At 36.3% G+C, this 13,157-nt stretch overlaps 1 protein-coding gene and 1 long non-coding RNA gene across 10 annotated transcripts in view; one reads left to right on the top strand and one right to left on the bottom strand.

Annotated features, from left to right (window-relative positions):
* Positions 1-1,017: 1,017 nt before the first annotated feature.
* On the top strand, positions 1,018-11,904 carry Chn (zinc finger transcriptional factor charlatan). Of its 9 annotated transcripts, none has more exons than XM_072899967.1 (11): positions 1,018-1,355; positions 4,372-4,549; positions 5,068-5,253; positions 6,482-6,789; positions 7,089-7,663; positions 7,806-8,117; positions 9,159-9,263; positions 10,238-10,479; positions 11,065-11,158; positions 11,224-11,253; positions 11,843-11,904. In XM_072899967.1, exons 2-9 carry the CDS (start codon positions 4,450-4,452, stop codon positions 11,091-11,093), a joined length of 1,857 nt encoding a protein of 618 aa, XP_072756068.1. In that variant the 5' UTR covers positions 1,018-1,355; positions 4,372-4,449; the 3' UTR covers positions 11,094-11,158; positions 11,224-11,253; positions 11,843-11,904. The 9 variants fall into 9 exon arrangements, with proteins under 9 accessions (XP_072756068.1, XP_072756067.1, XP_072756066.1 ...); XM_072899970.1 differs by having other exon boundaries at positions 1,034-1,355; positions 10,238-10,382; XM_072899966.1 differs by lacking the exon at positions 11,224-11,253 and having other exon boundaries at positions 1,019-1,355.
* The window catches only part of LOC140669819 (uncharacterized), a 223,338-nt gene continuing 212,448 nt past the window's right edge, over positions 2,268-13,157 (bottom strand). Inside the window, exon 5 of the long non-coding RNA XR_012047415.1 lies at positions 2,268-2,992. This is a non-coding gene — a long non-coding RNA (uncharacterized lncRNA). The remainder of the gene's footprint in view (positions 2,993-13,157) is intronic.

Below are 13,157 nucleotides of genomic sequence, written 5' to 3' on the forward strand. Positions count from 1 at the left end.
CACGTGTGCGGAGCGGCCTCCGGTTGGGCGATAACGAAGCAACGGGACGAAACGCTGAAAATTAATTTTACGGTCACGTGAACGGAACGTTACACATGGTAACACCGGGCGGAATGTAAATGAAGGTTTGCCGGTTACAATATTCCGTACTCAGTAGGGAACCAACCAAGAAAATGCCGACCAAGATACTAAGGCCTGGGTCTCTGGAAACGGTCGGTTTGGTCGATTGCTTGCTTATCGGTCGTAGTATGCTTCTGATAGCAGTGCTCTTGCATTGGGCAGACTGCGTCTACGTAGCAGTGCCTTCTAAAATCGTGAAACTATACCTATGCTATATGGAAGATGCGTGTTGCTGCTTTTGATTGACATGTTAGTTCCAATTTATATATGATTATAAACTCGATAAAAACATCGACTTACTCTTGTTTATATTCGTCATGTAAAAACGATGATAGAATTGATTAATAACTTACAACTACACAAGTTGAAGCCTAATCGATTTATCAAGCCTGTATTAAAAACAAGTATTTTCTCCAAGTTAATTTCGGAGAATAACGTGAAAATTTGAGACTAATATAAAAAAAGAAATGAAAAGAATATGAAAAGATCAGAATAGATCTTAATCACTCATTTTTGGTCTTTTATTGTTTTCTTTATTCAAAAATTTTTTACCAATTTTCCCTCGCAACTTATATCTCTTCGACATACTGCACAGTTAAAAAGATAAATGAAAGAAAGAACCTGAAACCGTTATGGAAAAATTTGGAAGGTATCTAGCAAGCAGGCTAAAATTTCTGAATCTCTAAAGGTTCCTTGAAAAGGGATCTGAAAGGTCTTCCCTCGGATCTGCCATCCTGGTCGCCTCTTTCAACTTTCTCCTTCTCTCTTACTGCCTAATTCGCCCCTGGAGTGCTTGGCTGCGTAGTGAACACGTGTAGAGATAGACGCGTAGGGAGGCTCGAAGGTGCGTACGTGTATGCGCGTGGTGGGTGTATACGAGAGAGAGTCTACACGCACACGCACAAACGAGTCTATCGTCGCCAGCTGTTGGTGTGTGGTGGGCTGTTGGATGTATGGTGGGAGGGCAGTTGGGAACAGGCTCGACTGCTCCCCCTAATACCAGAGGATTGAATGGGCGAGGAGGGTGGTATTGGGTTCCCTCACCCCACTCCCACCACCCACACGCCGCTGCTCCCAACCCGCTCAAGCCACCCACTTCTATCCGCCTGCCACCCCGCCTGCCCACCCACTCGCCACCCGACTGCCGTCGAGGAAACAACCTGCAACCGAACCAGCATAACGTTTTCTCGAACAACGATTTCCATCCACTTCGTCTTCACCACTGGCATAAGAACGTAAGTAAATCATAAGAGCCTCTCAATTTCCTGTGCTCGACATATCTGTGTATCCTCTGTGAGCCTCCGTGCGTTTTGTGTGCTCTTGTGTCGGTCGTAGTTCGTCGTGTATTCGGGTATTCATCATTATCCAGCAGTATCAATACGGCATCAGCCACGACAAGGTGTCTTCGCCGAGGATACGTTCCTCTCGTGATGTGTGTTGTTCCACTTCTTCCACTGTGTTGCGCGCCGAGAACGAACGATCGGGAGAAAGTGCAAAGTAGGACGGTGAGAAGGGATACGGAGAAGTAGAGCGAGCGGATAGAGCGAGAACCGAATGCGAGAGAGCGATTCTGAATGATGCCGGGTCGCGCACAAACGAGAGCGAGAGGAGAGGCCGCCGCGGCCGCCGTATTGTGTGTATCGCGAATAGGCCGCACGCGAATACCTATCGAGAAGTGCGCGCGGCGCGGCTGTATCTGCGATGTCCGTGTTCGTGTTCGTGTTCGTGTTTGTTGGTGTTCGACGCGCGCCCGTGCGACGGATAGAAAGAAAAAGAGAGAGAGAGAGAGAGAGAGAAAGAGAAAGAGAGAGGAGTCGGCGTGTATTCCGCGCTGGGAGAATATCTCTCAGCGCGGGGAGCGCGCGTGTGCGCGAGGACGCGGGACGGTCTGTTCGCGCGCTTCTTCGCGATATCGTACGCGCGATGTTCAACGCGAATGATTATGATGCGGGTTAGCCGCTAACTTTTTTTTTTTTTTTTTTTTCACCATGTGTGCGCGCATACACGACAACAAGGGGAACGAAGACAGCGCGTTGCGATGATGGCTGGCGACGACGGTTTAGCCGCGCGCCGCTTCCGGAGAAGCGGTGAGGAGAGGAGAGAACGAAGCGGAAAGGAAGGGATCTTTCTCGACCGGACGGATGGCCATACGTATGCGCGTGCGTGTGTGCGATCGCGCGTGTATTTACGAGTATACACACACACGCGCGCGCGCGCACGCGAACGCAGAGAAGTTCTGCCTGGCGTCCTTGGTTAGCCGGCAATAATTTCCGGATGAATTTGAATGGCGGATTGCACGCGTGCTCTTCTTTCTCTTTTTCTCCTTCGCTTCTTCCCGACCACTCTCATTCGCTCGCGCGCTTTTCCTTTCTTCGTCTATCTATTCATTCTGTCTCGTTTTCTTTCTTTCTTTCTTGTCAGGACTGTGTCTCTGCCTTTATGCCGAGACCGTATTCTCGTGTCATGTCTCCCTCCCCTACTTCTCCTTCTCTTCTCCTCGCCAAACTTTCCTACTCTTTTTCACTGTGCTATGACGCAGGGATTCTCAACCGGCGCAGAAACATAAAGCTCCACCAGTATAGTCTAGGCACCCTCTCTCTACGCACCACCATCTGTCGTTTCTAGGGGACGTGCTCTGAACCGATGGTAGAGGGGAATATTGATTTATTCTTCACCGTAACCCCTTCCATGGTTTCAACGTTCTTGCTTTCCCCTCCGTCAGCATACACAACTGACTTGGTTTATGTGCACACATACATGTTGCGGGGTTGCCAGTAGAGGGTTGTTCGTTTCCCCTCCAAGTTACTCGAGCGGCAATCGTGACGATCAATACATGCTGGTTCCTTCCTCATTCCGGATGCTGTCGTTACTCCTGCAGAACGCAGTGCCAAATTCTTGTGTATGCATCATTTGATCGAAATCAATCGGAAGCAAGGCAAACAGTATATAGGATAGGTAAAAATCAATAGATAAATGTTTGTCTTAAATATGAAAGAACACATAAGAAAATGAAACTCTCTGCACAAGGTAGTTTTCAAAAATAAAACTTGAAATAAAGAATACGTAACATTTCTTTTTAAATAATTTCTATTATGATTAGATTTTAAGAAAATAGCAAATGTAATTGCTAAATATAAAAAGAAGGAAAAAACATAACTCTCGGAGAGAATAATCTTACAGAAATTACTTTTAGAATTTAAAAAATTTAGTAATTTTTAATTGAGAAATCCCATCGTAATATTAATTTTTTTTGAAAAAAATTACATATAATTTTGTATTGCTTCTTAAATGTCGATTAATGCATGGTACTTTTAAATAAATAGAAAAACGCAGTAGGAGAGAAGAGTCGTTTAAACAAATGGAATACATTTTTTCTGAAAGCAATCTTATTATTTCTATAATAAGAAATTGATTGGGATATGAAGAAAAGACATGAAAATTAAAAATATTTAAAGTATGCAATTGCACATTAAAGGAATTTACTATATATCATTATATGTATGGAACAAAAATTCCACAAAAAGTTAAAAAGATCATTAAGCCTGCAACATTTGTTATCTATTGTTTACCGTAAGAGAGAAAGAGAGAGACGATCTGTTTAGATAACGTGACTCATCCTGTAGTCCTGTACATTGTTCAACTATTTCGAATCTAATCTCATAGTGTCCCAGAGAAGTCGTTAGCGTGACCGTTATGAAGTTTTACACACTATTTCCCTCGTTCTCTGCCATGCTCGTTCCACACGTTTACACATTTTACGCACACCCCCGAGAATTTGAACGTATTTATTCATTTCTATTTGTCACGACACATGCACGCACGGGGGAATACGTTTACACGGTATTGTCGATGGAGCAAAACTTTTACATTATCGTATTTTTCATTTGGTCGATTGATCAAACACGTATAACGTTGATCGTAAATAAGAGTAAAAAATAATTATAAATTTAAAATTAATACTATAAATCTTATTGATAATTGTATTGCATTTATTAATTAATGATATTTGTTATGTCTGTGACGTGTATATTTCAAAATTTATTTTCATAATAATACGTACACGTAATATGTCGTATTAATATCATTGATAATTTTCGTTATAATATATCCTGAAAGATACAGTATTCGTGCAAATATATAACATGCTTCTGGTATTCACAAACTTATATCTAGAAATTTCTATTCAACATACAAACTATGTCGAAAAGAGAAAATTTCTTTTAAGTTTAGATTTTTTGCAACCACTCGCAGGTAAACGAATTGCCTGAGGACACAACACAAAAGGAAGATTTATTATTTCTCTGTAAGTAACCGTTAAGGGCTTGTAAAATGGAGGGGAGTGGCACTGGAATCAGTAGGCTCGATTGCTACGAGGATATGTTCAAAGAAATCACAAGAAAACTCTATGGTGAAGATCCTGATCATAGAAGTAAGTTGAAATTTCCTTTTAGAATAAATTTTCAAGAATCAATTAAAGATAAAATTATTACTCGATGTATATTTATTTGAAAATTATCATTTGTTAATTATTTTGTTAATAATATTAAAAGATAATATTAACAAATTTACTTATATGTAATTGTAAATTATACAACAAATATCTTTTCCAACGCGACATACATGCACCATTGGAATGCAGTTACAGAATACGCGTGTAACATCTCAATGCAATTTAGCATTTAAAACTATAATTTAAAATTAAATTTTGATATCATTATCTGATTGATTGTTCAACGTTAATTATATAAATCACAGGCAATTAAGATAATTTTAATTATAATTAATCTACTTTAAAATTGCATTCATTCTCAATGTTAAAAATTAAATTAATACTTAGATCGATATTTATACGATTTAACGAGCGCTTTGTTGTAAAAAAGTGATGCACTTTTTTTACCATTGAATGCAAAGAGCTCAATGCTATTTATCACAATTTCGTTTATGCAGCGTCGAGCGTGCAAAACGAATTTGAAGCGTCAGTTTCCTACAAAAACGACGAAGATACGGGGAATGGTACAGACGGTAGTGACGATGGAAATTGGACGTACGACGAGGAACCACTAAAAGGCACTGATGGAAGCCGAATCGCGGCTTATCACGCTGGAAAAGCTACATGGCGATGCGATGAATGCGGTAAGCATATACGATATATGCATTGATAAATGTGCTCTTTTGCAATAATATTTAACGAACGAATCTGAATATATTTTGTCATATCTAAAATAACGTTCTATAAACCTTTCTAAAAAATTTTTTTTGCAAAGCTAACTTGTTTACAATCTCCGTAAGCTTAAAGGTCTTGATCGATGGAGCACTCAGAGCATAGCCGAGTAATTTTCTATTTCAACGATGTAAAAAGTTTAACTGATACAAGATAAAAATAAGTTGATTAGTAAGGGTAAATAGCGAGAAAAATCCCCTTGCTAATTACCGATCGTACCGTTTTGAACAATGACATTATATGGTTATATCTCATAGGTCTTCATTTTTCCAAGAAATCATTTGTAGTTTTTTCTATTAACAATATGAATATATATTTTAATTAGAAATTTTTATAATGTTACGAATTCAACAATTGCAATCTCTTTGTTGTGATTTTATAACGAGGTTCGATTTTAGTTTATTATATATGCAGAAAAATAGAAATAAAATGCAATGTAGATAATGAGAAATCATGTACACTCTGTATTTTAAATTCTGAAAAACTGTAAGTGAATTTAAATATGAAAATATTTTCTCACATGCTATTGATTAATATATTTTTTAAATAATTTATATACGATAGATATACAAATTATAGAATTACTTTTTCTTACATAACTTTATTATGTTAAATATTCTACTACGGTTTGATACACTAGTGGTTTGATATACTAGTAATTTGCTACATGATCTGGAATGACCTACATGTGCGACACAATATTCCATGCTTCGGAATAGTTATATAAGTGCGCGCATATTTCTTTTCAATATTTCAAGTAGAAAGCTCAGGTATAATTTTTCTCTTTTTTATTTTATTTTTTAATTAGAATAATATTATTCTTTTTATTTTTATAATTTTTTTCCTTTTCTTTTCACTCGGTGTTTTACAAAATTTATTTTAATATTTCCCAGAACGAGATAATATATAATTTTTTTTCTGTTTAAATAAGCAAATATCTTTTTTCATCATACTTTTTTCTTTTTAAATAGATTCTATTCTGTTCTGTTTATCAAAATATTATTTGTACGCGTTGCTTTATTTTGATTGTTTGTATACAGAATTAATCTTTGCGAGACAACAGTTATGGTTTTATAGCTTTGCCTTGTAATTTATCACAAGGATGTATTTCAAAATTTAATTAGTCTTTTTTCCTGATAGGCGATGTCATGGGAGGTAGCCCGCGTGAAATTGCTGAACATTTTATGGAACTTCATTCGTCGAGGATCTTACCCGATAACAATAGGAACAGACATCATTCGCCACGCAAAGATTATTTGCAAACAGATCTTAAAATCGAAGACGTAGTCATGTATTTAGAGAGACTCCGTGAACGTGCCGAACGGGCAGCACCTCCCTCTAGAAGGACCCAAGAAACACAAACTGTACCTGCGGCTTTACTGCCAGTTACTTCGAGCTTTCTCCTGCAAGAACTGCCATCAGTTCCTGCGCCGCAGCATCTTCAACAGGTATTTGAATTAGATTTTAAATCTTTTTACAAATATAAAATTATCTCATTTTTGAAAATCAAAAGGTTTTTAATAGTTTTATTTAAACTCATAATAATTGTTTCACAGTTCAAACAAATAATTCCATTAATTTGACATATATATATAGGTATAAATATAAAAGTTATATTACAAATATAAATGTTAAAAAAATTTTTTAAATATTGACGAGATGATAGTAACTGTTCAATACACGCAACATACATATATACTTTTTAATTTATATTCATTGCTAAAATAAAGCACCGTTTAAATTATAGAATGCAGCTACGATAACCACCTCCGCTACAGCGTCCGTGAGTGGAAAACGATATACCTGTCCGTACTGTCCTTACGGTACCGATAGACGCGATCTCTACACGCGACACGAAAACATCCATCGCGAGGAGAAGCCGTTTCACTGCTACATCTGCTTCAAGCCCTTCAATCGCGCCGATCATGTAAAGAAGCATTTCATGAGAATGCATCGCGATCATGTCTACGACGTTTCGAGAATACGAAGACCGGTGGGAACAAGTGCACCGAAACCCTTGCAACAGGACACAACGACAACGCCAACAGCGGCGACCGCTAATGCCAGCAGCCAGCAGCAACCGCAGCAGCAGCACCTCAATTGTCAACCCACTTTCGCTAGCAACAAGGGTTATCAGTTACAGAATGTCGCTGCATCGGGCACCGGCACTATCGGTATTTACCAAACGACGAGCATGCCCACACCGGGAGGAATTATGCAATCTGACGCGAGTAATTGCAACACAGGCAGGCGCGTACAAAACGGCGGATGCAATAGCAAAAGTCATCTTAAAGGTGGCTCCAAAAGCGCGCAAGAACGAAGGTGCACTTCTGTTTTCGTCGTATTTTGATTGTGTATAAAGCTAATTTCTATGATAATATTTATTAGCTATTGAATATCTCTCCATAACACGATTGGTGCGATATGTTGAATTTGAAATATCGCTAATTTATCATTATTTTAGGTACACCTGCGTATACTGTCCATGGAGCGGCGTTGATAATTGGTGTTTGAAGCGGCATTTGAACACCCACACGAAACCCTTTGCATGTAGTTTGTGCGAGTACAAAGCAGCGCGCGCCGAGCGGCTTTCAACGCACGTGCTCAAGGTACACAATAGAAGGCAATGCTCGAGATGTTCATTCCTTGCTGAGGACGCAGCACAATTGCAGATACATCAGCTCCACGTTCATCGGGTTAGCAGTGCGAGTGCACCGTCGACGTCGACTGCTCAAACGGCACCGCCAGTGAGCAATCGTCACCCGCAACCTCTACAGTAAGATTATGCTTATTACAGAGTTATTTATTCGTTGTAAAGTAGCACTACCTAGTAAAGTTTGATATAATTCCGGCGCACTTTAGTCGGAAAAAACAATATAAATAAATATTAAGCTTATTTATTTTAATTTATTATACTTTAGAAATTATACATCCTAAATTAAAATACAAAAAAAAAAAATGAAAGACTTGAAATAATAATTAGCAAGTAAATATATACTGATAATATTTATTGAGAATCGTGGAAGATCATATCGGGTCAGAAAGATTTTAATAATGCAGGTTTAATATTAATACGAAAAAACATACTAGTTTTAAATTAGAACATAGATAATAAATAATGTTCATAATATTCAACGTGCAGTGCCATTAATAAAAATAATATTGCATGCAAAAATGAAATGTTTACTAACTAATTTAACAACATATAATTATATATACAAAAAATATTATATGAAAAAAGCATTGTATAATGAGTAACATCACAGTTTTTTTTTCATTTAATCAAAGTTTGAAAATCATCATTAACAATTTAGTTTAATCAACTAGATAATAATGCAGTGCTATGCACGTTGTGTAATAAATTCGAGATTTAAAATATTGATTCAGATCGTGGTTAATTATTTACATCTGAGGCATTAATTAAAGTTGTAAAATATAAAACTGTCGATAAAAGTCAGTATAAATTTAACATTGCAATTACTTACACAATATATGTAGCAAAGAAAAATATTATGCCTTAAATCATATCGTCTTCATATTATAATTTTAGACAGAAATTACAGGATAAAGTAAAAAAATTGCAGATTTAATATATGTATTATAGATATATAAATAAAGCTAACTTTTTAAATTTTTGTTCTTACTTTTTAAAAACTTTTGAATGCGAATAAATATTTCATATTTAATATAATTTTGTACGATGAAAATAATCACGAACTTCCAAGTTCAATCTTTTCGCTATGGAGGATCTTTGTTCTCTTGCTCTCGCTGACTAATAATTTACGTGATCATTTATTGCTCATTATTGAATTTATAGTCCCGTGGGAGGAGGACGACCACCACCTGGGCCACCAGTTTTTCCAGCACCAGCTCCAGCAATCGCACCTGCTACCACTGTAATACCACCGAGCACTATACTCGGGTAAGCTTCGTGACATTTACCACTGCTGCACGTGATATTCGGCTTACGTTTGTTTATTTAATTAATTGCTACATTCTATTGCGTTTCTCCTTTTTTTTTTTGGTTATCATTATATGTGCAATGAATGCCGCGTGACGTTAAGCGGCAAACCGTTTTTTATATTTTTATTTTTCGCTCATCCGGTTAATGTTGACGCGCTCGACGACGGGTTACGCATCTGTTACTAACTTTTCGTCTCTGATTATCGCCTCCGATCAATTCGCTATTATACGATTTATAAAGCATTCAATGATACTTTTTTTTTTTCATCGCAAAATCAATATATCGATCGTAATCCGTCGATGATGCATCTGACCACTTCGTCATCTCGCCCGTCACTATCCACTCCTCCTCCTGTTTTATGTTACGTTCTCGCGTCATTTTTTGGATTATTTTTTGTTGGAAACAAGACCTCTCGTCTTCTATGTCACCATGTGCACGCTTCATTTGCTTTCGGTGTCGTAGGCTACGCGGACGACGTTTACCGCGTCGCTATTACTAGATGTATATCTTTATCTAGTTACACAGTTTTTATTTCTCTTACGTCGTACTACGACGAACGCTCGTACGTTGGTAGAAAAAATGACGCGAACGTAACTTATGGAACAGTGCCGCGGTGGTTGCAGCCACGAGATGGTAAAGTCCCCTGCAACCGCAGCAACCATGGCATATCCCATGGAGGAGGAGAACCGGTCGCACCGTCGCATAGCCGGCATCAACGGTGACGACGATGACGACTACAACGACGACGACGACGATGACGACGTCGTCCGAGGCAATGGTAACCGCGAGGCACGCAGTCGTGACCTCGACGCGCGTCGCGCCTACGGTTTCAAAAACGATAAAAACGATTTTGCATCGTGTCCGAGCGATCAAAGTAGCGGGAGTAGTAAAAATGACGTTGTCGATACGTCTAACAGTGATTTTACATATAGTTACTCGCTGCTATCGAGGCAAGAAGCCGAGGACCGATTTCTGGAACTGTGCCGTTCACGGGATCCCACGTGTAGGCAGGACGAGAAGGAAAATCAACGGAGGCCGAGCAAGAGGCGATCTAGGAAGCAAAGTCAACCAAGACAGGTGAAATGGCATTGGGATTCTCGGTGTAATTTAATACCTGCGTTAGGTTTACAAGATTTGACAAATGTCGAGTCGAATAAACGGCAAGAAATTAAGGGTAAGACAGAAATGATATTTAGACGTCAACAGAAATCGATATGGCAGAGAATGTACAAGTGTCATTTATGTCGAAAATACGAGCCTGCCCGAGGAATGAGCCATCGTCCGTATCATAGCAAAGCTTCGCTGATACTTCATACATTATGGCGACATAAACGGCGACCTCGTCAGGCCAAGAATCGCACACCAATAGTTAGTTTACCATCGACCGTCACGCTCAAGGCCACGTTTTTCACCAATCCGAATTACAGATATCATAGATAACAGGCAAAGGAAGTGGCTACGAGCGTAAATTGTTATTATTAGAGTCGTATTTTTCGAATGAATTGTAATCTTTTTCAAAGAACTCTAGTCGAGGAATTTTTAACTTGCGTTTTGATATATCTGTTATACTTTTGTATTTTATTGATTCTCTGCTCATTGAATTTCATGATTAAATTAGTTTCTTTATGCGAAAGTACCTTGATTTATCGCAAAAATAAATTTCAGATTACTATACAAGATGTCTATATCAGTAACATAACAGTTTGTAAGCATGTAAAAGAGAAAATTATAAGATATGTTGATCTTCGTTTTCTCATAGCATATTATGCCGAAAAAAGCATCACCTGAGGAAATAAATCCACGCCCATATTAGCAGCTTCACACATTATGGCGATTTTGTCGTCAAGAATCAAGTAAGTGTATTATCAACCTCTTCGATTATACTTAAGATCATGTTTCTCATTAATCCGAATTACAGATATCAGAGCAAAGGAGTCTAGAAGTAAAGGTTATTATTTATTCGAAAAATTTCACTCTAATAGTATCTATTTAGGCTAAGAGCGTAAATATTAGAGTCAAATTTTTTGAATAAATTATCTTTCGAAGAAAAGGATTCTAGTCTAGAGAATTTAATTTCAATTCTGATATATCTATTAAATTTTTGTGCTTTATTGAGTATCTCTTCTCTCTTGAATCAGCTTTTTTCGTTGTGGAAATATTTTGATTTATCGTAGAAATAAACTTTTTACTCACAAAATGTTTATGTCATAAACATAACAGTTTGTGTGTCGAAAGAAAAAAATTACAAAATTTGTCGATCTCCGTTTTTTCATTGCATATTTAACACTAAACAATGCTATTTTTAATTGAAATTAAATCATCAAGTTTTAATGTGGGCTTTGATCATAGTTTAATAAGTTCTTTTTATAAGTATAGTAGCAGAATACATATAGAAAGAAATTTTATTCTATTATAAATTTTATGTTTCTGGAATATTTGGGTAGTTAATTAGCTACCATTAATTGCACGTCTTTCATTGAACAAAAAACTGTATTAATAAGGACATGATTTTCTGATGATACATATAAATTTTATAGGTTATTGTCGGGGATGTTTCATTGTTTCCCGAAATATGATGTTCTACAAAGAAATTGTTTGATATATTCTAGAAGTGTGAAAGAAAGCGCGAAAGAAAGCGCGAAAGAGAAGCGTGATATGAATAAAATTAATGTGATGGAAAATTTTATAATTGAAAGTATTTTAACGTAACATATATAAGAGATATGTAAATACATTTTTCGCCATAATCTCGATCGCTTTATGTAAGATATCCGAAATGAATGTGAATGTTATGTAAATGACTTCTCTGTCACGTGCGAGTCTGATGACTTGAACGAGAAATGATTTTTCAAGTAATATTTAATGAATGATATAAAATGTAGGTTTTGATGATTAATTTGATAATTGATGTTCCATGGATTTATCTTTGACCATCTATGGTACACTTTTTTCTGTCTTACTAATGATGAAATATCCATCATTTGGAATATAATTATGTATTAATATCATGATAAAACATAGCATCACTTCTGTACTTGGCTGCGTACCATAATTTTTATAAAATTACAATTTAATATAAAGTGTTTATATACAAAACATTATCTTGTTTACGTTATTATATTGACATATGTCTATTATACATGAATGAATAAAGAAGAAAATGAAATTCGTCATGCATAAAATTTTTCACTTTTTATTCTCTCATATTTTTCTCTACCCTATAATCCATTTTTAATTGTTTCTCGTAGGTTACATTTCTCCCCTTTTTCATAAAGTAAAATAATTATACGTAAAATAACAAAAATAATGCAAAATAATTTTTGTATATGAAAAAAATAAAAAATTAAAATTATTAGTTGTAGGTATTAAGAAAAAGACATTTTCTCATCAAGAGAAATTATATATCGAATGTCGGTATTCTCTGTGCGTATATACGACCGTGTAACTTGAGATGGAACCAATGGTTGTCGCCACAGTTTCTAATCGATTGTTGCCGTTGACACGATATATATACAGGTAAGGCAAAAATAGCTTATAACTTAATACATGTTTTTATTATTTAATATATGTTAATTGATATACAATATATTTAACATAAATTACGTAACAATATTTTACCATAATGAGCTGTCCATTAATCACACAAAAGTGTCCATAAACTATATAAAATACAAATTTGTCGTTTTAAATATTTCATGTGTGATATAAAATATTCAATTATTTAAAATTATTCAATTTAAATATTTACATTTTTCTATTATAATATATATATATGTGTATACTTACACACACACACCCCACACACACATTATAATAGAAAATATGTAGGTGTGTGTGTATATGTAATTATTT

This window comes from Anoplolepis gracilipes, chromosome 9 (genome assembly GCF_047496725.1).
Source record: "Anoplolepis gracilipes chromosome 9, ASM4749672v1, whole genome shotgun sequence".
Taxonomy (NCBI): Eukaryota; Metazoa; Arthropoda; class Insecta; order Hymenoptera; family Formicidae; genus Anoplolepis; species Anoplolepis gracilipes.

Coding starts and splice junctions, on each gene's coding strand:
- Chn (XM_072899961.1), top strand. CDS start 4,450: ATGGAGGGGAGTGGCACTGGAATCAGTAGGCTCGATTGCTACGAGGAT. Junction 4,550..5,067: donor TGAAGATCCTGATCATAGAA/GTAAGTTGAAAT, acceptor TCGTTTATGCAG/CGTCGAGCGTGCAAAACGAA. Junction 9,264..10,237: donor CCACCGAGCACTATACTCGG/GTAAGCTTCGTG, acceptor TTTTACATATAG/TTACTCGCTGCTATCGAGGC.